The sequence below is a fragment of the Takifugu flavidus genome, chromosome 10 (genome assembly GCF_003711565.1).
Source record: "Takifugu flavidus isolate HTHZ2018 chromosome 10, ASM371156v2, whole genome shotgun sequence".
Classification (NCBI taxonomy): Eukaryota; Metazoa; Chordata; class Actinopteri; order Tetraodontiformes; family Tetraodontidae; genus Takifugu; species Takifugu flavidus.
In genome coordinates, this window is record NC_079529.1 from 9,266,343 (window position 1) to 9,290,211 (window position 23,869).

The 23,869-nt window shown below is 45.2% G+C and overlaps 1 protein-coding gene across 13 annotated transcripts; it reads left to right on the plus strand.

The window, feature by feature from the left end:
* Positions 1-1,291: 1,291 nt before the first annotated feature.
* ubr5 (ubiquitin protein ligase E3 component n-recognin 5) lies at positions 1,292-23,662 on the plus strand. Of its 13 annotated transcripts, none has more exons than XM_057045666.1 (59): positions 1,292-1,706; positions 3,876-3,920; positions 4,011-4,092; positions 4,377-4,453; positions 5,466-5,585; positions 5,866-6,145; positions 6,251-6,410; positions 6,527-6,679; positions 7,354-7,565; positions 7,700-7,816; positions 7,902-8,012; positions 8,264-8,418; positions 8,664-8,781; positions 8,915-9,099; positions 9,192-9,301; positions 9,495-9,607; positions 9,696-9,842; positions 9,947-10,058; positions 10,147-10,301; positions 10,385-10,582; positions 10,700-10,910; positions 11,069-11,195; positions 11,350-11,501; positions 11,794-11,889; positions 12,050-12,173; positions 12,268-12,365; positions 12,499-12,656; positions 12,742-12,833; positions 12,927-13,073; positions 13,189-13,307; positions 13,478-13,604; positions 13,908-14,037; positions 14,309-14,469; positions 14,568-14,807; positions 14,957-15,080; positions 15,194-15,305; positions 15,446-15,577; positions 16,183-16,215; positions 16,831-17,088; positions 17,197-17,465; positions 17,569-17,780; positions 17,916-18,149; positions 18,292-18,365; positions 18,462-18,634; positions 18,738-18,887; positions 19,262-19,479; positions 19,687-19,807; positions 19,888-20,260; positions 20,436-20,523; positions 20,612-20,756; positions 20,951-21,081; positions 21,191-21,251; positions 21,423-21,604; positions 21,747-21,831; positions 21,917-22,072; positions 22,188-22,301; positions 22,393-22,537; positions 22,640-22,725; positions 22,929-23,662. In XM_057045666.1, the coding sequence occupies exons 1-59, from the start codon at positions 1,645-1,647 to the stop codon at positions 23,139-23,141; spliced, it is 8,583 nt and encodes a 2,860-aa protein (XP_056901646.1). In that variant the 5' UTR covers positions 1,292-1,644; the 3' UTR covers positions 23,142-23,662. The 13 variants fall into 13 exon arrangements, with proteins under 13 accessions (XP_056901646.1, XP_056901648.1, XP_056901652.1 ...); XM_057045668.1 differs by having other exon boundaries at positions 21,426-21,604; XM_057045672.1 differs by having other exon boundaries at positions 19,888-20,233.
* The last annotated feature ends 207 nt before the right edge of the window (positions 23,663-23,869 follow it).

Sequence of the window (23,869 nt, forward strand, 5' to 3'; positions counted from 1 at the left end):
CACCGAGGGCAACGGCAGAGTATTGGGGCGCACATTCACATAGATCCGGTTTCAACTTTATGATCTTTGGGCCAATGAGGTTGCCCCAGTTTAACCAGGATGATGCAATGGAAACCCAGTTTCTCACCCAGTTTCCCTCCATGATCCTTGAATTATGCAATGGAAAATGCTTTTTCAGCATCAGCGCTGCTCTGGCTTTGGTCTCTATGTACATACAATTCGGACCGCACATGCAGAAGCTCCGATGGGACTTCAAGGCCTTAAAAGAGAAATTGTTCAGAGCAGCCTGACAAGAACTATTAAGTCTCTTTTGTCAGTCTGAAGAGAGAAGTTTCCTTTAAACCGTGGTGATGTTTCTGTTTTTGGCTCCGTCTTTTAAAGCCATTCAACAGTGCCGATGAGTCTAATCTATTAACGCTGATTTATTTAAGGTACATTTGCATTGAGTGCACGCCGCAGCCTGAATAACCTCGCTCTGATGACGGTGCCGTTTGCTACTTTGAACCCACGTTTAACACCAGAGGCCACATGATAACGAGTGCTCGCTGTCTAAAAATAGCTGAGCAGGTTTCAAGGGTTTCGTGGAAAAACGCTGGTGTTTGCAGGCCGTTGAACTCTGTCCTGCACTGGGGGCGTAGAAGAAAAGGCCAAGTGTGGGACTTTGCCAATGCTATCATGCCAGTTGAGCCATTTCGGCTGCTATCAGCTATCGACGACATTCATTATTCGGCTCTAGATTACATATTTGCACATCATCGAGCTGGTTCTCTTCCAACTTTCAATGCCAATTAGACCAGAAAGGCGGTGGAAAATGTGTCAAACGCTGCCACCTGCTGGCGATAAACTTGTAGATTTACAGATTGATGCCTTTCTTTTCTATTTTATCACTATTTCATCACCAAACTTTGGCTGTATTGACCGTTTCTTGGTATAAAACGAATAAATTGCCATTTGAAATATTGCTTTTTTGTTCAAACGCTGATGATTTATGGTGAGGCATCAGCAAAGGGCCATTTCTCCGTGCATATTTACCTAATAAATGACAAAAAAAAAAGCCCAGGTGCCCTTAAACTCCCCCAAAATACCCCGCCACACAAAAGGGAGTCAAACAATTCAATGATGCCGTGTTGCACAATAACTTGTACAATATTGGTGAGACGTGGCCTCCTTTTTTTTAAACAAGAACGACATCCTTGGCTGCTGTAATCGTGCACTTTGCTGGAACACGCTGCAGGATCGCTGATATTCCGCCCCCCTCCTGCGCTGGTGTCAGCCGGGTTCGGCAGTTCTGGAGCCCCACCAGCCTGGACGGGGCGAGAACAAAGACTCGGGTGCGTGAAAGTGGAGTAATTCTCCGATCGCTGCCTTCCTGCCTTTCTTCTCCGGGCCAATCGTGTCCGACTTTACACGCTTCCTGTTTGCGCTCCGGGTCCAACCAGCGGCCCGGTTCCATGTGCGCCGATCAACACAGAGAAGAAGCTGGCCGGAGAGTTAAGATGGCGGCATGTGGGTGAGCAGGCTGGGATCTACACTCGAGCTTTTTCCGCCATCAAACGATTCCTATGAGTCCGCAGACGCGCAGCGACCGAAGAGTAATCGTTTTCGCCTCTTTCACGCGCCTGTGTGCCGTTCCGGACCGAGCCAATGACATCGATACACTTCGTGGTCCACCCGTTGCCCGGGACCGAGGACCAGCTCAATGACAGGTATTTCGCCGCGGCCCGTGGAAACGCGTGATTTTAATCCGTATTTCCGCGTGTCGGACGTTGGGAATTATGCGGCGCGGTGTTCGGCGTTGTTGTTGACGTTGCCATGTGTGCGTTTTCGGGGTTATGTTCTTTAAAAGACCCCCCCCCCCATAAGGGCTGAAACAAGGCCCGGCATCTCAAACGCTCCTGTTAGCCGACCACTACCTAAACACACCGCCTGATGCTAACGCAGACGCTAGCTTGTTAAATGACTGTTTGCGAAGAGCTAACGCTAGCAGGCTCTCTCCTTGCTTCTGTGGCAGGATTGGCTCACAGTCAAAGTTGAGATAGACAATGCGGGTTGGGGGATGGGAAAAGACCGTGAATTAAGCATCGCGAAACGCAATGTTGTTAAAAGGGCAAACGTTTTGGCGCAAATAATCGGCCACCTAGGCATTTGGCGAGTGTTTGTTTTTGTGTTCGCCTCGCCGATTATCACGATCAATGAAGTAGCTAACGTTTGCTAACTAGCTAGCACGGCTAGGATCGTTAGCACGCCGATTCTCAAACACGCTTCTAACAAAGCCAAATTTTTATGTTTCTTTTGTTTTCGTGCCACCAACCTCAGGCACTCTGCCATAGACTGCTTGGCTGTATTGCTTCTAATCACTGATTATACTTTGGTTTGGTTTGTACATTGCTTATCGGGCTTTATATCTAAAATATACAGGGGCACGGTTAGCATATTTGCATACTCATTAATCCAGTCACCTACTCTGATAAGAGTCCAGGTGTGTTTTTGTGCACATAAGAATACAACATTTCTTCTGCATGTCTCAAAACAAAACTGGCTATTGCAGGTGGACATCTTTCTCCGTTGCAAACGGTTTAAAATATTCTAAATAAGAGTGCAATGTAAACCAGCTTGTCTTTGACGTGGTTGGAACAAAGATTCAGCAATGGCCCGTGTCTTTTATGATGAACCCACTTAAATCATCCATTGAGATTGAACTGATTAATGAGCTGTGCTATTTAAAGACAAATGGGTTGAGAAGTGTTTTTAGCATGACCTGGAGACCAAGACTTGCAGCTAGGTTCCCTTTTTCATTTGCATTTTCAGGTGATCTCACAATAATCTGGCTGTGTTTCGCTCGGGGCGACGGGAGAACTGCTTACGTACAGCAAAAATGGCTGGTGCTTGTTTACCGGACAGATTAACGAAGGACTGGACGTGTGTTTGTACTTTAGTCGGTGTGGTCTCCAGATGAATGATGTTCTCTCACAGGGGAAATCACAAAGTCCCGGTTGATGGGAAATAAAGAGGCAAAGATGCCAAAGTCCAGTGTCAGATTGCTTCTCTGATTCTAAAATCCAGTCTTAAAAGAGAAGCGTTGCTGTTTGCGGTTGAGCGTTTTCGGTGCTTTCTGGTTGGATACTTCAGGGGTTCTGGTTCTGATCCCTGGAGCCCGATCAAGAGCCTAAACGCTTCTGGCAGAGCCGAAGGGGATCGGAACACATCGGCGTGTCGGTGTGGAAATGATATATTGTGCAGACTGGCTTTTCGAACATGTCAGGAAATAGTCCCAGCCGTCCCAGCTGGCGTTTGCCGGCCCGCGCGGAGCCAGCTGATGGAAATGCCTTCAACTCTTCGGGTCGAGTCGGCCAGCGGTTGGTTTTAGAACTGGAAGAATGTTGGCTGGAACCAATCAGCTGGCTGGGAGGCAGTAGCAGCGTATCTCCTGGTTAAAGTGGAAGCACGGTGAGCAGCAAACATCCCGGAGGCCGCAGCTCCCCGTGACATGTGTCAGTTGGAACCCACCACGAGGCGGCATCGGCTAAATCCACGTCCGTCTTCACGCCACTTAAGACACGTCGCGCTTCTAACGTGGGCGGGCACAAAGGGGCAGGTTGAGGACGCGGAGCGTGAACGGAGGCAGCGTTTTCATTGGCTCGCGTTGGTCCGATTTAAAGAGTCGGCCATTAAAGCCACTTTGTTATCTTTACTGCCTCCAGGCTTCATTGTTCTTGCAGCCGCTGCCTGACTCCAAAGCGGATCTCGGCGTCTCATTTCGATGTCCTAAAACTCCAGAATTCCGTGGGTCATCTGTGATTAGGCCTCACCGCCGTGCGTCGCGTCTGCACCCCCAAATGACCTGTACCTCAATTTAGTCTTTTTCTTCCTGTCAGGCTCCGCGAAGTCTCAGAAAAACTCAACAAATACAGCTACAACAGGTACGTTCATTCGGCGCGTGCTCTCTGTCGCCGATATTGTGGCCTCTTTTACGCCGTTGCTTAGCTTTGGGTGTGTTTTTTCCATCCCAGCCACCCTCACCTCGGTCTGCTGGAGCAGGCCACCCTAAAACAATGTGTGGTCGGTCCCAACCACGCTGGATTTCTGCTGGAGGTAATTGAATTCTACTCTGCAATGATTACATGTTGTTTACACCCACAGAAAAAGGCTTGTTGTATATTGGGGACGTTCCAAATTTGGCAGTTTCCTATTTTAGTGTGGCGGGATTTGAGGGTTTGTGGCGTTTTCGGTCTGATTAGGAAGCTGCAGGTGAGAGTAAGAGGAGTTCCTGCTCCCGGTTGGATGAAGCGCACTCAGCATTTCATTCCTGGCCACTACGGGCGTCTGTTTTCCAGGATGTAATAAGCAGAAATCCATCATGTTTTTTGTTTTTTCAGGACGGACGGGTGTGTAGGATCAGCTTTGCTGTCCAGCCCGATCGCCTGGAGCTCAGCAAACCGGATGGCAGCGATGGGTGAGAGCCTTCTTTCAAATGGAGTCTGTCCCACAAAGTGTTTCAGCTTTGGCTTTGAGCAGGATTACTCGTGGAGACGTTTACTACGGCGGGCTGCATGCTCAGACTAACTAATGATGGCTGTAGCCGTCTGAGTTTGGCACACGTGCTGTTTCCGCCTCAGCTCCAGGCCTTAAGGCCGCGTTATTAGCATGGCGCTGGGCTTTAAAGGTCTCCGTGCGAGGCTACGGAATTCTCCGCTGAATATAAAGAGATTTAAAGTGTCTCCACGCTGAAGCGAGCCCACGAAGCCCCGTTGTTGTGGGCACGAGCTCGTTTTTCATGAATGTCTCCTGCTTGTCGTCAATATCCTGGTACCAAAGCAACAATGAGTCCAGGGTTGTTTCTGCCTTCAGCCGCCATGTGCATGTGAATAAGGCCGACTGTTTCCTGAAGAGCGAGAGAACGAAGTGGTTTCGAGTTTTAAAAGCCTTAATAGGAGCTGGGAAGAGCATGAAAGGTTGTCTTTGGCTCCCCGGCTGTGGTTTTTCCTGCAAAAACGGATTCATTTTCTCGAGGTTTCCTGCTCTCTATCCTGCTGCTGTTAAATGTCAATTCTGTTGTTGTCATTTGTTCTCTCTGTCATGAAACGTCGGAAGGCTGTCACATCCACAGCAAAACGCCGTTTACACCCACTGTTTACTGAACAGAGAGAAATTGATTTAAATGTAGTTATTTGTTATAACGTTGTGATTAATAAGAATAAGAAAAACCCCACGAACTAGCAGGAGGAACGAGTTGCAGCCAATTCTGTTTCCCAAGGGTGTTGCCATGCTAGTCTCCAAAACCCCCCTCCCAACTGACAGTATATTATTAATATACTGGAACACGGGGTATAATTTAAGAAATATCTGCGGCCTATTTCAGGGTCTATTAACCCATTTAATGTAGGAAAAAGGAAAAAAACAAAATCTTTGGTCCAGTTGAGGACTACTGTAGGTTTGTAACTGTATCTCCCATTTTTTGTTTCCAGTTCAAAGTTGAGCAGTGGTTCAGGGACAGGAAGGAGCTCCAGGCCAGGCAGGACTAGTGATCCGCCCTGGTTCCTGTCTGGCTCTGACACACTTGGCAGACTGGCAGGCAACACCCTTGGGTAAGTCCTGGCAGGGTTGGCAGAGACGAACGGTCCCGCGGAAGCCGCAGTGCTTCAGGAGCGGGTTCCCCACACGGTCCCACACCTTTAGGATGCTGGATGTTTGTGCCCACCTGACACGAGTGATTAAATGTCTTTCTAATACTGATGGTGAAGTTCTGTAGAAGTGAACAGATTAGAATGTAACAGCCAGCTCGACCCCCGCGTCACGAGCCCGCCCGCCCCCCCTCTGCCATGCTCGCTTTGTTTTCTGACCGTGGCCTTGAACTGTCTGCAACAGGAGTCGTTGGAGCTCGGGCGTGAATGGAGGTAACGGAGGAGGCGGAAGTGGCGGCGGAGCCGGGGGAGGCGGCGCAGGAGGGGGCAGCAGCGGAGGAAGCGGAAGCGGGAGCGGCGGTGGCGGCGGAGGGACGTCCGGGAGGTCGTCCACAGCGGCTCGGGATTCTCGTCGGCAGACCAGGGTGATCCGCACGGGCAGGGACCGCGGCTCAGGCCTTCTTGGTAGCCAGCCTCAGCCGGTTATTCCGGCTTCTGTCATCCCAGAGGAGCTCATCACTCAGGTGCAGCCATGTTGGGGCTTTCCTTCTTGGTTCTGTTGCTCTACGCTCTGTCTGGTTGTCTGGAGGAACAAGGCATCATTCTTTTATTTGCGTTTGCACCTCCAGGCTCAGGTTGTCCTACAGGGAAAGTCCAGGAGTGTCATCATCAGGGAACTCCAGCGGACCAACCTGGACGTCAACCTTGCTGTCAACAACTTGCTGAGTCGGGACGATGAAGATGGAGACGACGGAGACGACACGGCCAGCGAGTCCTACCTCCCTGGAGGTTTGTCCAAAAAACAGCGACGGCTCCAGAATCACCCCGGATTAGCGCTCAATCGCGCCTGGTTAGATGGTTCTTTTGAATCTTCCTGTCCTTTCTTACTGTCTTTTCCCCCCAAGCAGAAGACCTGATGTCGCTGCTGGACGCAGACATTCACTCGGCTCATCCTAGTGTGATCATTGATGCCGACGCCATGTTCTCTGAGGACATCAGTTACTTTGGATACCCGTCTTTTAGACGCTCCTCGCTGTCTCGCCTGGGACCCTCCAGAGGTAATTCAACAAGTCTCCTCTGACTAGTGGAGCGATGGTAGGGTGTTGGACAGGCTTTGGTGACAGCACTGGTGATGGCTTTGTGTGGAAAGGGAACCCAAAGGCATATTAATGATGAGGGCAAAAAGGATTGATTGGAAATAATGGTGGTTTATTTTGGTGTTGCTTGAGATCAGTTAACAGGCAAATCAAATTACAATCAGGCTACCTCCTTACCAAATGTGTACCTGCTTAATATCGCTTTGACACGGGTAAAATTGGGCTCTTTGGGCTGTCCAGGGAAAGTGTCTCTGCAGTCTTGTGACTGAATTGTTTAATGGGTGTTTTAATTACAGGCTATAACTATCTGGTGTTGCATGGCTGTAGTGCATACTGTCAGCTCTCTGAGAAAGGCCCGCTAGGCTCACCTGTCCAGGGACCCTTAAATATATTCTAAAACCCACCTAGTTCACTTTTAGCCCATTTGCATGCATTCTTTCTGTCTGTCCACCTCCTTTCCTATCTCACAAATGAGTCACCAGTTTGATTGAGGCTCTCAATTTCCAGCGCTGCAATTTTGCACTACAGTAGTGAAACAAATCTAATTTTCTCTCTATTCTTAAAACAATGTTGACGGGTCTTTCCCAGAGAGTGGCTTACTTCTGTCCCACTGGTGTGACCTTATTGCATACCAGTTCTCCTTCTTCCTTTAGAGCGCGACTCAGAGCTGTTGCGTGAGCGCGAGTCTGTGTTGAGGTTGCGTGAGCGGCGATGGCTGGATGGAGCCTCGTTCGACACGGAACGAGGCTCCACCAGCCGTGAAGGTGAGGCCAACTTGGACAAGAAGAGCATTCCTGTCCAAAGCCCAGTCTCTTTGGGAGAGGAGCTCCAGTGGTGGCCAGACAAGGTAAGCAGAGCTAATGGCTGTAGGTTCAACCGTATAAATGCTCTTTGGAGTTGATTTGCCAGTCAAATGGCTGCTTCCATGATCCCCTTTGACCCCCACAGAAAATGTAGTGAAATCTTTCATTTCTTTCCCAGGACGGTGTGAAGTTTGTAAGCATTGGAGCCATGTTTTCAGAACTGGTGGCTGTCAGCTCCAAAGGGGAACTGTATCAGTGGAAGTGGACTGAGCCGGAACCATTTAGAAATGCACAGGTCTGACCGAGAGGCACTTAAAAACTGAGGTCATTCTGTTACGTTGGCACGGTAATGTTTATTATTCTGTATTTTGCTTAATCAGAATCCTTCCATTCATCACCCACGTGTGTCATTCCTGGGCTTGGCCAATGAGAAGATCACCTTATTGTCTGCCAACAGTATCAGAGCGACTGTAGCTACAGAGACCAACAAGGTACATCGTGATTGCTGATTTTTTTATTTTTGACATGCACAGATGCCCTGTTGGATTTGACCAAAGAATCATTTGGGTTCTCATTTGAAGATGAACTGTGTTGAACCTTTAAGTCTGGGTCGTTTCTTCGCTCTTTTAAAATGAGCTAAAGTTCCTTTTCAGCCTTAAGAACCACTTTGTAGCAACAAACTGGTCGTTTTCACATAGCTCGTATTTATGTAATGAACTTATTTTGACCTGTGTTTGTTCAGGTGGCAACGTGGGTGGATGAAACACTGAGCTCCATGGCCTCCAAGTTGGAACACAGTGCTCAGGCTTTCCCCGAGCTACAAGGGGAACGTATGGTGTCCCTGAACTGCTGTGCACTCTACACATGTGCACAGCTGGAGAATGGCCTCTACTGGTGGTGAGTTCAAGTATTTTGACATGAGGTTTAGAATTTACCTAAGGGCAGTGAGTCTGTTAAGGAACAAACTACATTTAAATTGTAATTCAAAAATATAAGGAACAAATCATGCCTTTTCTTCTTTCTGCTGCTGAGCTTGGTTTAGTTCCCAGTTAAAACTGGTGTATTCTCCCAACATAAATTAAGATGTGTTGACGACAAAAAGGAGTCAGACTTTTACACCTCACTGCTCGTCCTGTCTGCAGGGGTGTTGTGCCTTTTAGTCAACGGAAGAAGATGCTTGAAAAGGCCAGAGCAAAGAACAAAAAGCCAAAGTCTAGTGCTGGCATGTCCTCGATCCCCAACATCACCGTGGGAACACAGGTGAGAGACAAAATATTGACATGTGTGCCGCCCTCGTTTTAATAGTTTTTCATTTTTTCCTCAAATGTAATTCTAAGTAATTTCAACAATTCCTTTTTTCCCTGTGCACTGTTTTTCCTGCTTCCCTTCTCAGGTGTGTTTGAGGAATAATCCCCTTTATCATGCCGGTGCAGTGGCCTTCTCCGTCAGTGCTGGCATTCCTAAAGTCGGTGTGCTTTTGGAGTCTGTCTGGAACATGAATGACAGTTGCAGGTTCCAGCTTCGCTCACCAGAAAGCCTCAAGACTATGGAGAAGACCGCCAAGACCCAGGAAATCAAGTTGGTTCAGTTTCTGTCTGGCAGCATACTGTTAATAATAAAACAAAGTAGCATAAACACCATTCTTTATGCATTCTTTTTTGACCAAACAGGACAGAAAGCAAGCCAGAGCTGGTAAAGACCGAGATGGGTCCTCCTCCTTCCCCAGCATCCACCTGCAGTGATACCTCGTCCATTGCTAGTAGTGCCTCACTGCCCTACAGTACGTCGGCTCTGCTTACTGCTTCTCCCACTTAACTTATCGTTGTTTAAACTGCACTTTCATTTTGCTTCTCCTTTCCTTTTCTCTGATCTTATTACTAATTTTATCCTGTCCTAGTGCAAATAACACACGTGTCCTTTTAATAGAATATTATACGATCGCCAGACTAAATGTCAGTATTCTGTCCTCGCAGAACGAAGGCGTTCTACTCCTGCTCCTAAAGAAGAAGAAAAGGTGAACGAGGAGCAGTGGCCTCTCAGGGAGGTGGTGTTTGTTGAGGATGTTAAAAATGTCCCTGTAGGAAAGGTAAGGGCAGTACAATAGCCACCGGCTCTGTCGAGTAGCTGATGATGATGTAACGGTAATCACGCTGGTACCTGAAATTTTGTCCCAGGTCCTTAAAGTGGATGGTGCCTATGTTGCTGTAAAGTTTCCAGGCACATCGAGCAGCGTGAGCAACCAGAGCAGTGCTGCTCCAGCTGATTCAGACCCGTCATCGCTGCTACAGGATTGTAGACTCCTTAGAATAGATGAGCTGCAGGTAAAACATCTTAGAAGGTTTAAAGTGTTTCTGACAGTCAGAGAGTCTCTTCTGATGTCACCGTTGTCATTCAACGTTTTTTCTTAATATTATTAATTTTATAGGTAGTAAAAACTGGTGGAACTCCAAAAGTTCCAGATTGTTTCCAGCGCACACCCAAAAAACTGTGTATCCCAGAGAAAGCTGAGATTTTGGCTGTGAACGTTGACTCCAAAGGTCAGTTTCTAATTGATCGACGCATTTGTGTGTTTAAGTGTTTATCGAACCAGTGTTTGTAACCCCGACGTGTCTCTCGTCATTCCAGGAGTTCATGCAGTGTTGAAAACTGGTAACTGGGTACGGTACTGTATCTTTGACCTGGCCACAGGCAAAGCTGAACAGGAGAATAATTTTCCTACTAGCAACCTAGCCTTCTTGGGGCAGAGTGAGCGTAACGTTGCTATTTTTACAGCTGGGCAGGTGAGTACTTTCTAAAACCTACTGATTTGTTGATACCCTTACTACCAACAAATCCTAATGTTCAATTGTTTCCCCCCCTCAAGGAATCTCCAATTATCCTCAGAGATGGAAATGGCACAATCTATCCCATGGTCAAAGACTGTGTGGGTGGGATTCGGGATCCTGACTGGTTGGACCTGCCACCCATAAACAGCCTGGGGATGGGTGTTCACTCTTTGGCCAATCTCCCGTCCAACTCCACAATTAAGAAGAAGGCTGCTATTATTATTATGGCTGTGGAGGTAAAAATGTCTTCCAAGCATGTGTTTGCTCTCAGCTGATGCTTTTCGAACATGGTTGTCGCTATAGTATTTCCATCTGTTGGCCATGTTTATTCACTCGGATTCTCTGTCTTTCAGAAACAGACACTCATGCAGCACGTGTTGCGTTGTGATTACGAAGCATGTCGACAGTACCTGGTCAACCTCGAGCAGGCTTTCATGTTGGATCAGGGCAGCCAGGCCCTTGGAGCTCTTCTAGATCATCGCTGTGATGGAAATCGCAACATCCTCCATGCTGCTGTCTCTGTCTGCTTCCCTGTTAGTAACAAAGAGACCAAAGAGGAGGAAGGTGAGCTGCTACTCTAGCAGTATGATTTTAAAAACATCAAGTTGCTGTTAGAATACTGTAATATTAATGGATTTGAGATTTGGTTTACCATTTCTCCTCTAATGTCCGGATCTTGTGTGTGACTCTTCTACATGCTAAGTGTTCATATTTCATTTCAGAAGCTGAGAGGTCTGAGAGAAACACATTTGCAGAGCGCCTGTCGGCTGTGGAGGCCATAGCCAATGCTATTTCTGTGGTTTCAAGCAACAGTTCTGGGAATAGGACTGGCTCCTCCAGTAGCAGAGGGTAATAATAATATTCTCTTTGTTGAGTTGAGGCAGAAAATTGTCTTGGAGTATATAAGGGAGTATTGAGCCTCTCGATATTGGCTTTCTCCTGGAATTTGGAGGCACAGATTTTCTTGCTAAATTGTCATTGCTTTTTGTTTCTGTATGTCTAGCCTCCGCCTCAGGGAGATGATGCGGAGGTCTCTGAGAGCAGCAGGTGTTGGCCGTCATGAGTCTGGCCCATCGTCTAGTGACCACCAGGATCCCGTATCACCACCAATTGCCCCGCCAAGTTGGGTTCCTGATCCTCCACCCATGGACCCTGGTGAGTGTATCGAGATAATGACGCTTTAGTTAGAAATTTCAGATGTCAACAAAGACTACATTCAAATTACAGAACTTTAAACTGCGTGATTAACGGCTCCAGTTTATTACTCACTGACACTTTGTCTAATCTTAAGTAGCATAAAAGGTAGCATGAGGATTCTTTTATGTCACTGTAAGCTACTGAGATAAGAGTAATCCTTTTGATAAAGGTGTGTTTATGTGAGTGAACAGTTTCTTGTTAAATGTGAATTTATTCAAGACGTTAAGTTGTTGTTTTTTTTAATCGACAGATGGCGACATCGATTTCATTTTAGCCCCTGCTGTAGGGTCACTCACCACTGCTTCCACTGGAACCAGCCAGGGCCCCAGCACCTCAACAATACCAGGTAAACGTTACTATATTATACCCTATATACTCATATGTACTTTAGCCTTACTTTCATTCACATAAAGAGTCTATTTCAACTTTTAGCTGTATAACAGTTATCTAGTGTGTTTTAAACTTTGGTACCATATGAGATCTCTATTTTCTCCACATATACACAGGACCCTCAAATGAGTCTCCTGTGGTTGAATCTAAAGACAGGAAAGCCAATGCCCACCTCATCCTAAAGCTGATGTGTGACAGCGTTGTTCTGAGGCCGCATTTAAGGGAGCTCCTTTCTGCTAAGTATGTTTTCTATTGTAAAATATATCACTTTCCTTTGCCATAGATTATGCTTTTTTGGGATGCACCTGACATTCTCATGTCCGCTGTTTGACAGGGATGCACGTGGAATGACCCCTTTCATGCTTGCCGTTAGTGGGAGGGCGTACCCAGCAGCCATCACAGTACTGGAGGCGGCTCAGAAAATGGCCAAGGGTATTTCATCCTTATCTTTTCATTTGTAATCAGGCCACGTCATGTGAATTGAAAATGTGTTTGCATGATTGCAAATCATTTATATGCCAACTTCTTCTTTAATGTTTCCCTCCCTCACATTTCTCGAATGCAGTGGGTGACCCAGGCATCACAGAAAAGGAAGATGCTGACTCGGTGTTCATGGAAATGATTTGCCCTTCTGGGACCAATCCAGATGATTCCCCTCTGTACGTTCTCTGCTGCAACGATACCTGCAGCTTCACTTGGACTGGAGCTGAGCACATTAACCAGGTCAGTGTTTAAAGATAAAAAACTTATAAAAACTTATAAAATTCAAAGGAGAGAAACGTTGACATCATCCTGACTTTTGATCTAGGACATCTTTGAGTGTCGAACGTGTGGACTGCTCGAGTCTCTCTGCTGCTGCACCGAGTGTGCAAGAGTGTGTCACAAAGGACACGACTGCAAGTAAGTTGTGGTTTTCTTGGAATCCTAAAGAATGGCCATTTCTACTCCTCAGCATGAATATGAATATTCATCTGCGTCTGCTGTGTTTGCTAGGCTGAAAAGAACGTCCCCCACAGCATATTGTGATTGCTGGGAAAAATGCAAGTGCAAAACTCTTATTGCTGGACAGAAGGCGGCCCGCCTGGATCTGCTGTACAGGTTACTCACCACCACGAACCTGGTCACCACGCCAAACAGTCGGTAAGACAGCTGATTCTTTTGTGTACGAATATTTCTGATGGGTTTTCTTAATTTTATGGTACAAAATGAGGAACTTTGAGGAATGTATGTAGTGAATTTTCATTTCCCTCTCTAGGGGAGAGCATATTTTACTGTTCCTGGTACAGACTGTTGCCAGGCAGAGTGTGGAACACTGTCAGTACAGACCACCACGCATCAGAGAGGACAGGAACCGCAAAGCCACGAATGCTGAAGGTATGATCTGGTTCCTACCTGCATGTTCTACATATTTTCAGTTTAAAAGCTTTACCAAAGGCAATGGTTTTATCTTTTATTTTACCGCAATCAAGCCTGTGACACTACGGCCTCAGTGTTGTCGGGGGACCGGCTGTATTAAAACATTAATCTTATTCCCTGTCTCTTAGACTCTGATATGCCAGATCATGATCTGGAACCGCCTCGATTTGCGCAGCTGGCATTGGAAAGAGTTCTACAGGACTGGAATGCTCTTAAGTCCATGATCATGTTTGGCTCAGAGGAGAATAAAGACCCGTAAGTATGACAGCAGAACTGCAAATCCACCAATTAAATCTCATGTAGAAATAAAAAGTAAAGATGGTTTTGGAGCAGTACAGAATTACTCCATTAATAATGACAGTAATATGTCTCTGGTATACAGTCATGGATTATCCAAAGATTTAGGGCTTTTTACCAATCACACATCACTCAAATCTGATAGTTATTACTTTCATTGCTTTGTAAGCATCTCATTACTTTACCACTGGGATTATTACTTCATACCGTATGATATACAGGGCTGTTCTGTTCTGAGTCCTGGCTTTCTGTGTGTTCTAGTCTTAGTGCCAGCAGCAGAATCGCCCATCTCCTTTCTGAAGAACAAGTCTACTTGAATCAGCAAAGTGGCACCATTCGCCTTGACTGTTTCACCCATTGCCTCATTGTCAAGTGTGCTCCTGACATCACTGTGAGTCCACTTAATCAGCATTATGGCTGCACCCAAAGTCTTTTTATTTGACTTTATATGTATTTTCAATTAATTAAGTGGTAATGATTACATCTTAAAATAATATTTTCATATTTTGCTCATAAACTCATTAACATGCATTTTTTTACAATTCATTTTTAATAATCTCTAGAGATATCTCAGTGTCAAGAATATTTTTTATATTTGAAAACATGCAGTAAATATAAAAGTGTATGTTCGGACACACTGAAATTCTGTTGTTATGTATTAGTTCATAGATACTTTACTGAGTACGCTAGTGAGGGAACTACAGAACAAGTACACTCCTGGACGAAGAGAGGAGGCAGTGAATGTCACCAGGAGGTTCCTGCGCTCTGTCGCCAGGGTGTTTGTGATCCTAAGTGTGGAGATGGCCTCATCCAAGAAAAAGAAGTGAGAACACATATCTTCACCATTTCAGCGTAACAGAATCTAGAGGGAATTGTTTGACCTTGTCATGACCTCTTCCCTTATCAATTTCCTTCCTACAGCAACTTTATCCCTCAGCCCATCGGGAAATGTCGCAGAGTTTTCCAGGCTCTGCTGCCCTATGCCGTGGAGGAGCTGTGTAACGTAGCGGAGTCACTGATTGTTCCAGTGCGAATGGGCATAGCGAGACCTACTGCTCCGTTCACTTTGGCCAGCACCAGTATTGATGCGGTTCAGGGCAGCGAAGAGCTCTTCTCTGTTGAGCCGCTGCCCCCCAGACCCTCGCCTGACCAGTCCAGCAGGTTTGCTAAATTGCAGCATTTGCATGGCTAAAACCCGCTCGTGTTTTATCACCTCATTGGTTTAGGGCAAAAAAACAATTGAATTGTCTTTTTTACAAGCTGAAAAAGACTCGGGTGAATAACATCATTGTTTTCATTAACCTTTACAGCTCTAGTCAGACAGCTGCGTCTTACATCATCAGGAACCCCCAGCCTCGGCACAGCAGCCAGTCTCAGCCTGTCAGAGGGAGAGACGAGGAGCAGGATGACATCGTGTCAGCAGATGTGGAAGAGGTGCAGAAATACATCTGTACTTATTGGGTTGTCCCCATTTTAAAATTCTCGCTTTTAAAACTACGAAATTAGTGTTACTGTACATATATAAGGATGTTGAATATGTCCTCTAGGTTGAGGTGGTTGAGGGAGTCGCAGGGGAGGAAGACCATCATGATGACCAAGAAGAACAGGGAGAGGAAAATCCAGAAACTGAAGGGCAGCATGATGAACATGACGAGGACGGTACGAGACACTAGACGTTTTTTTAATTTATAAAATGCATGTGTCTGAACTAAACCAGTGAGCTGTAATGCTTTTGGTGATTGGAAATCTGAACTAAATGCGGGTAATACAATGAATAATGTACTTGTTTGTTCTCTCAGGAAGCGACATGGAGCTCGATCTGCTGGCTGCCGCTGAAACAGAGAGCGACAGTGAAAGCAACCACAGCAATCAGGACAATGCCAGCGGCCGCAGGAGTGTTGTCACGGCAGCAACTGCGGGTTCTGAAGCAGGTTGGTCAACTGCGTTTTTTTCTTTTTTTTAACAGTTATTTTTCTTTTGATTGTTTTATCTTTAACTAATTGTCCTTGCCTTCTTGCTTTTTAAGTTTTTGTGGAAATGTGATCACCTGCCTTATTTACCTCCTCAAACTTTGTCCAAATCGTGCAAAGGCTGTGACTTGGGCTGGGGGGTGTGGCTTTGGATTCAGATCATAGCGAGACAAAACACACATCATATTTCATACATTTGTGATCAACATTGAGGGAGGAGCTCTAATAAATACAAACACATATTATTATATCATCTTGGATATTAGGTCCATTCCCAGAACGTTTCCCTGCAACACTATCAGAAATTGGCTAAGAATAATACTTGTGCCATATCACATGGTATGTGTCTTTACATTGCCCAGCCCTGGCTCCGGCTTTTAACTAAATAGAAAAGCATTTCTCTCTGTGGTTTAATTCCCCTTTGAATTGCAGACTAATTCAGTCCTCACAAAACCATTAGTCTTTACAGTCAGCATTTTGGTTTGTGGGGATTTGTGTTTGGAGAGCAAATGATAACAGCAGACAAAATGCTTCCTGGCTGAATACCCAATGTATTTCATTTGCAGGCAGTAGGGTGTCCTTGGCATTTCCTATTTTTGGTATGAGATCCTCTTTACTATAATGCTTATACAGATGTTAGGGCAAGACTGAATTTGCAAAATGCATACAGATTTATTTTCCTGCTGAGAGTTTCTTCAGTTTGACCTTCTCTCACATTTCACTCTGTTGTCTCTTGTTGTTTAACTAATACTATTCCTCGTCACACACACAGTATCGCTGTTCCTTCACTTAAATAACAGACTAATCAACTTGTACCTTTTCCAGACATTGTGGTGTGTGCCCCCCCCCCCCCCTTGTCATCTATAATATCGGTTTCTTACTAATGGTATTTCATTTTCATGTTAAATATGCAGTGCTGTTTATTTGTTGTTGGTCTTTTCTCCCTAATACATAGAATAGATGATGCAGATTAGTAAATTAAATTGTATTTCCACTCACATATATTGAAGTGAGTGCAGGTGTAAATGTTTCCAACATTCTGAGTGTTATTTGGCCCTGTAGTGGTGTGAATCACTAACCTGCACTCCTGCTTGAATTTATCTTATGTGAAAGGCACAAACATTGAGGTGAAATGGCAACACAAGCCACTAAATATGGCTCCTTTTTTGTTTTGTGTTTTATTTTCTTGTCCTTTATTGTCCTTCTCCCTTAAGGTGCGAGTAGTGTCCCTGCCTTCTTTTCAGAGGATGACTCTCAGTCCAATGACTCGAGTGACTCAGACAGCAGCAGCAGTCAGAGTGATGATGTGGACCAGGAAACGTTCCTTTTGGATGAGCCTTTGGAAAGGACAACCAGTTCTTCCCACGCCAACAGTGCTGCCCAAGCTCCCCGTTCCATGCAGTGGGCTGTGAGGAACACCCCCAGCCAGAGAGCCTCTGGAAGTGCTCCATCCAACTCCTCAACACCATCTGGTCCGTGGAATTTTGCGTATTTTTTTTTTTTTTAATATCTCCTTTTTTTATATACAGAATTTGTGGATTTATATAGTCATTTTTGTATTCCTGTTTTTCTTTCCACAGCAAGTTCCACGGGTCTGATATATATCGACCCTACCAACCTACGGCGTTCAAGTGCCATCAGCTCCAGCGCTGCAGCTGCAGCGGCAGCTCTGGAAGCTAGTAATTCTAGCAGCTATTTAACATCTGCCAGCAGCCTGGCCCGGGCTTACAGCATTGTCATCAGGCAAATCTCAGACCTCATGAGTCTGATTCCCAAGTATAACCATCTGGTCTACTCCCAATACCCCGCAGCTGTAAAACTCACCTATCACGATGCAGTCAACCTGCAGGTAATAAACACGATTCACTTTATGAAGTGGAAATAAAACTCTGCATATGTTTAAAAGGTTGATACAGTTGTAAGGGTTCTTGTGTTTTTATCTTGTCAAACAGAATTATGTTGAAGAAAAGCTGATTCCCACCTGGAACTGGATGGTGTCCATTATGGATTCTACTGAGGCTCAGTTACGTTATGGCTCAGCGTTGTCATCTGCTGGAGACCCTGGCCACCCCAGTCACCCGCTCCATGCTTCACAGCACTCTGCCCGCAGGGAGCGCATCAATGCACGAGAGGAGGCCAGCCTCCGCACCCTGGAAGGTCGAAGGTAAAAGTAAAAACTTGAATTAATCAACGCACTTTTTTAGTCTATCTTTTTCTAGTAAAATTCTCAGACTAGCATAATTTGAATTCCCTGCCCCAATGTATTTAAACATTTTTTGTTGTTTTATGTTGGTTTCAGGAGAGCAGCTACCCTACTGACAGCTCGCCAGGGCATGATGTCAGCACGGGGTGACTTCCTGAACTACGCCTTGTCACTGATGCGCTCCCATAACGATGAGCACTCTGATGTGCTTCCCGTTCTCGACGTATGCTCATTGAAACACGTGGCCTATGTTTTCCAGGCTCTTATTTATTGGATTAAGGCCATGAACCAGCAGACCACTTTAGATACCCCACAGATGGACAGAAAAAGGTGAAGAAGGAATAGAATTTTTTTAATATTTGATTGTAGAACTGTGTAATCATGTTGTTGGTTCATGTGAAAATTCATTTTAACAACAGCTTTTGCTGCTTGAACTTACTTTTTTTTAACAATTCTTGTTTCTCTCTTGTAGAAATCGAGAGATTCTCGAACTTGGTTTGGACAATGAGGATTCTGAACATGAGAACGATGAGGACACTAACCAGAGTAAAATGATAAATACAATAAATAAGTAACTAATAAGTAACTACTTGGGTATCCTTCAAAATATCCTGATATGTGTTTTTTTTTTTTGTCATTCAGGTTCAACTTTGCAGGATAAGGATGAGGACCCTGTTCCCGCTGAAACGGGTCAGAATCACCCTTTCTTCCGTCGGTCTGACTCCATGACCTTCCTTGGCTGCATCCCGCCCAACCCCTTTGATGTTCCTTTGCCTGAGGCCATTCCACTGGCAGACCAGCCGCACCTCCTGCAGGTCAGAGTTGCGCATGATTGAATTTGTGTTATTGTTTTTGTCAGGTGATGGTTAAGATCTGATCGGGCCTTAAATTAGTTTCCTAATTGCTTCCTCTCAACAGCCCAATGCCAGAAAGGAGGATCTGTTTGGCCGTCCCTCCCAGGGCTTGTACTCATCCTCCTTCATGGCAAACAAAGGCCTAGCTGAGGCAAGCGTGGACAGGAACTGCCTGGAGGTAAACATGGGCTCCTCTCTACCCTCCCCCTCTCAGGTATACCACCCCTCTTCACTGAACAAATGCACTGCCAGCTGTGTTCTAATATCCAAATATAACAGTTAAAATGCTGAAGTTACTTGGCTTTTAAGTACCGGTAGTGAGCTAAAAGGATTCTTTTACAACTGACATTTCCTCCTCATTATTTCCTATGGTCATTGGGGGAAGTAGAAATAAAACACTGAAGGACGTAATGGCTAGCATTTATTTATTTATTTTATTTTTTAATAGAATAAAAGCCGAGAGTGGATTTTAGAACATGGGCTGTCTTCTTTTGTATCATTTTCATATTTCCATGTTTTCATCATCACTGTCATCTTGTAAAAGCTGTTCACCTGACTAAAAAACTTCTCCGGACCCCTCCACAATAGATCCTGCCCACTAAGATGTCTTACTCGGCAAACTTGAAGAATGTGATGAGCATGGAATCTGGCCAGCGCAATACTGGAACCCAGTCCATTGCCGACCATGAAATGGATACTTCAAAACCAGGGCCTTCACCCCAAGACCTGGCTGCCCAGCTTAAGAGCAGCCTCCTCGCCGAGATCGGCCTCACTGAGAGCGATGGGCCTCCTCTGCCTTCATTCAGGTGCACATCAATACTGTGTGTTGTAGAGTAGCCAGAACAGGCGTCAGTTCAATTGGGTTTTAAATGATGGTAAACATTCAGGAATTTGGGGGTTGTGGTTTTGATTTGATGCAGACGGAACTGTCAATGATATTACCGAAGATGTATTTATATAGCAGTGATCTATCTGCTCACAGATTTCAAATTATTTTTGTTTTTCTTGTCTAGACCCCACTGTAGTTTCATGGGGATGATGATCTCACACGACATGCTACTGGGCCGCTGGCGTCTCTCACTGGAGCTCTTTGGGCGCGTCTTCATGGAGGATGTTGGAGCTGAGCCCGGATCGGTACAATGAGACCTGGAAATTACAATGTCTTCATAGGGACAAATAACTAAAATAATTTGGCCTCCTGTTGTGTTTCTTAGATCCTTACAGAGTTGGGTGGGTTTGAGGTAAAGGAATCCAAGTTCCGACGGGAAATGGAGAAGTTGAGGAACCTGCAATCCCGTGACCTGGCCCTGGAGGTGGATCGGGATCGAGACCAGCTAATACAGCAGACCATGCGCCAGTTGAACGCACACTTCGGCAGACGCTGCACAACCACGCCCATGGCCGTGCATCGGGTGAAGGTGACCTTCAAAGATGAGCCGGGCGAGGGCAGCGGCGTCGCCCGCAGCTTCTACACAGCCATCGCTCTGGCCCTCCTCTCCAATGACAAACTGCCCAACCTGGACTGTGTCCAGAGTGTCAGCAAGGGAATGCAGGCCAGCAGTACGTGTCATCACGATTACAATTCAAGTATGACAATACATAGAAACTATACTGTACATCAATGAACTTGATTTGATTGTAATGATGGTGGTACTTTTCTTATGCTGTTGTGATTTTTTTTTTTTTTTTTTTTTTTTTTGGTGTATTTGTGATATGTTGTAGTTAGACTTTAAAATTAAAAATTCTCCAATGTCATCTTTAGATCTAATGCAGCGTTTGAGGAACAGAGATCGTGAAAGGGAGAGAAGAAGTGGAGGGCTTCGAGCAGGATCTCGGAGAGACCGTGACAGGTAGACATCGCCCGTCATGCAAGACTAGACTAACTTTTAGTGTTGGGAGATTCCCGCTGTAGACTGAATCATTTCATGTTATTTGCAGAGACTCAAGGAGACAGTTGTCAATCGACACGAGGCCGTTCAGGCCGTCGTCAGAGGGAAACCCCAGTGACGAGCCTGACCCGCTGCCTGCACATCGACAGGCGTTGGGTGAAAGGCTCTACCCACGTGTCCACGCAATGCAACCGGTAATTATCCGCACCCATCAGACCGGACTTGAGTTTATTCAATGTTGAAATAAATGGAAACATACTTGGATGGATGGATGGAAACATACTTGGTTTGATCTGCTTTTTATCCACCAATCCAGAAAACTAATGATGAAATGAAGCAAGCTGATGAAGACTTCTGTTACAAGCTGTGTGTGTATTGTTGTTCACAGGCCTTTGCCAGCAAAATCACAGGCATGTTGCTGGAGCTGTCCCCAGCCCAGTTGCTTTTGCTTCTGGCGAGTGAGGATTCTCTTAGAGCCAGAGTGGAGGAAGCCATGGAACTGCTCATCGCTCATGGAAGGTATCATCACCATAATTAACCACATACATTTTCAAACTGTGCCAGTTAGCAATAGTGCTCACAGTGGTGACGTTTATTTTTACATGTCAAAATTCTCTGTCCCTTCCAGAGAAAATGGTGCCGACAGCATATTGGACCTTGGTCTTCTGGAAGCTCCGGAAAAAGCACAAGTAACTAACATTTGTTTCAACACTAGGGACTCACGATAAACAAGTTTGTTCCGAGCTGGTTGTACCTGCAGGCCACTGTGTCTCATTTTTAAACTGAACACTGTTGCCAGTGTTTTGAAGGATTGAGTGTTTGATGCTTAGGTTATTCTGCCTTCTTTCATTGGATTGTAGCAGCAAGAGAACCGCAAGCGTCATGGCTCAACTCGAAGCGTAGTCGATATGGAATTAGATGACCCAGATGATGGAGAAGACAACGCTCCTCTCTTTTACCAGCCAGGCAAGCGGGGCTTCTACTCCCCTCGCCCTGGCAAGAACACAGAAGCCAGGCTTAACTGCTTCCGTAACATTGGCAGGTAATGAATTATCTCTTTGTTTGGTTACATATGGGGATAATTATATCAAATTGCTTTGGTCTAGGAGGAATATATAGTTTGCCAAAACCCTGGAAAATTGTGACTTTGGAGCGAGAACATTAATTGTTTTGTTCCTCTGCAGAATATTGGGGTTATGTCTACTTCAGAACGAACTCTGTCCAATCACGTTAAACAGACATGTCATCAAAGTGCTGCTTGGAAGGAAGGTGGGGGTATCTTCACTCAGAGATTCTCCTATGTAATGGTGGTGCCTTCCGGGAGGAAATTTACATCCTATTTTTGTTGCTGCAGGTAAACTGGCACGACTTTGCCTTCTTCGACCCAGTTATGTACGAGAGCTTGCGGCAGCTTATCCGCCACTCTCAGGCTGGTGAAGCAGATGCAGTATTTGCTGCGATGGATTTGGCCTTTGCCATTGACCTCTGTAAAGAGGAAGGGGCAGGACAGGTAAAAGACCACACTGACACTGTCGATGCCAACAAACATGTGATCTTGATATGATCAATCCGTAATGCTTCGACTCCACAAAGTCATACGTGCACCTTCCTTCTTCCTGGACCAGGTGGAGCTTCTCTCTGGTGGGGTCAACATGCCAGTAACACCTCTTAACGTGTATGAGTATGTAAGGAAGTACGCTGAGCACCGAATGCTTGTTGTTGCTGAGCAGCCTCTTCATGTAAGTAAACTAATTGAATACCTGTTGACTCCTTTATGTGATTGCGTAAACACTGAAATGTGTATTCCCTGTTATGATTTTCTTTTTATAGGCGATGAGGAAAGGTTTACTGGATGTACTCCCTAAGAACGCCCTGGAGGACTTGACCGCGGAGGACTTCAGGCTGCTGGTCAACGGCTGCGGGGAAGTCAACGTCCAGATGCTCATCAGCTTCACCTCCTTCAACGACGAGTCTGGTGAGCTGCTCGGTCTGGATTTGCTTGTTTCTGCTTTAACGGTGGAATGACAGATTTGTTGTTGACATATTTCACGAGCAAACATGTATGCTTCACTTACAGGGGAAAATGCAGACAAGCTACTGCAGTTTAAACGCTGGTTTTGGTCTATTGTGGAGAAGATGAGCATGACTGAAAGGCAAGATCTGGTAAGTTTGTTTTCTGGTACATTTCAGTACACATTTGTAGAAAAACTGATTTATTGAAGTTCATCTTATTCAAACTTAAATTATGTATAGGTTTTTTTCCTAAAAAAAACTTGGCATAGAAACAAAATTATCATTACCTTCCAGGACTGATTTAGTCTGGTATGATATGAGAAATGTTAAGCTATGATTTCTCTTGGCATCAGGTGTACTTCTGGACCTCAAGCCCTTCTTTGCCAGCCAGTGAGGAGGGCTTCCAACCGATGCCCTCCATTACCATCCGGCCTCCGGACGACCAGCACCTTCCCACAGCCAATACTTGCATTTCACGTCTTTACGTGCCACTCTATTCGTCAAAGCAGATACTCAAACAAAAACTCCTGCTAGCCATTAAGACCAAGAATTTTGGTTTTGTCTAGAGGTTCATTAAAAAAAGAATAAAGAAAAACATGTTTACTGTTGTGTAATATTTACCTAGCAACATTTTTGTAGATTTATTTTTTGTCTATACAGTTTTATTAAATTCGACGTACTGTCGCTTTCTCCCCAGGTGGTAATATATGTTTGTGTTGTGAACACAAACGGCTTGTTATTTTTATTTCAGTTTTTATTGTTTTTTTTCCTTTGTGTTCCATGAAGAAGGTATACAGTACAGAACATTCCTGCATTGGCACTGTATAAAGTAAAGCCCACAGCCCTTCAAGATTGGCTAAAATCTTTGCTTCCCAGGAATGTGGTTTGACAGAAGGCTGTCTGCCGAAACCCAGCCAAAGATGACAGCAGTAGAAGTATTTAAAAGAAGACACACTGTGATTATAAGTTTTTTCCCCCCTTCCCTAGAAAAGTACTATCACTGACAGTTCACTGCTGCCTTTGTGGAAAGTCCTCTTTTTTCTTGTACAGTGGGAGTAGGGAATTTCAAAATAAACTTGGATGCAAATTCATTGTCTAGTGTCTTTTATCAGTGGAATCTGTAAATTGAGATAAGACTACAAGTAAGACTTTGTTGGCTCTGCACCGAAATAAGATTAAAATCTGTCAAACCGTTAAAGATGCGTACAGTTAAAACTACAAACATGGCGTCAGTTCTGAAGAGTTGGCCAATCGGCAAAGAAGAAATCTTGGCTCCGCCCCCATATATGTCACC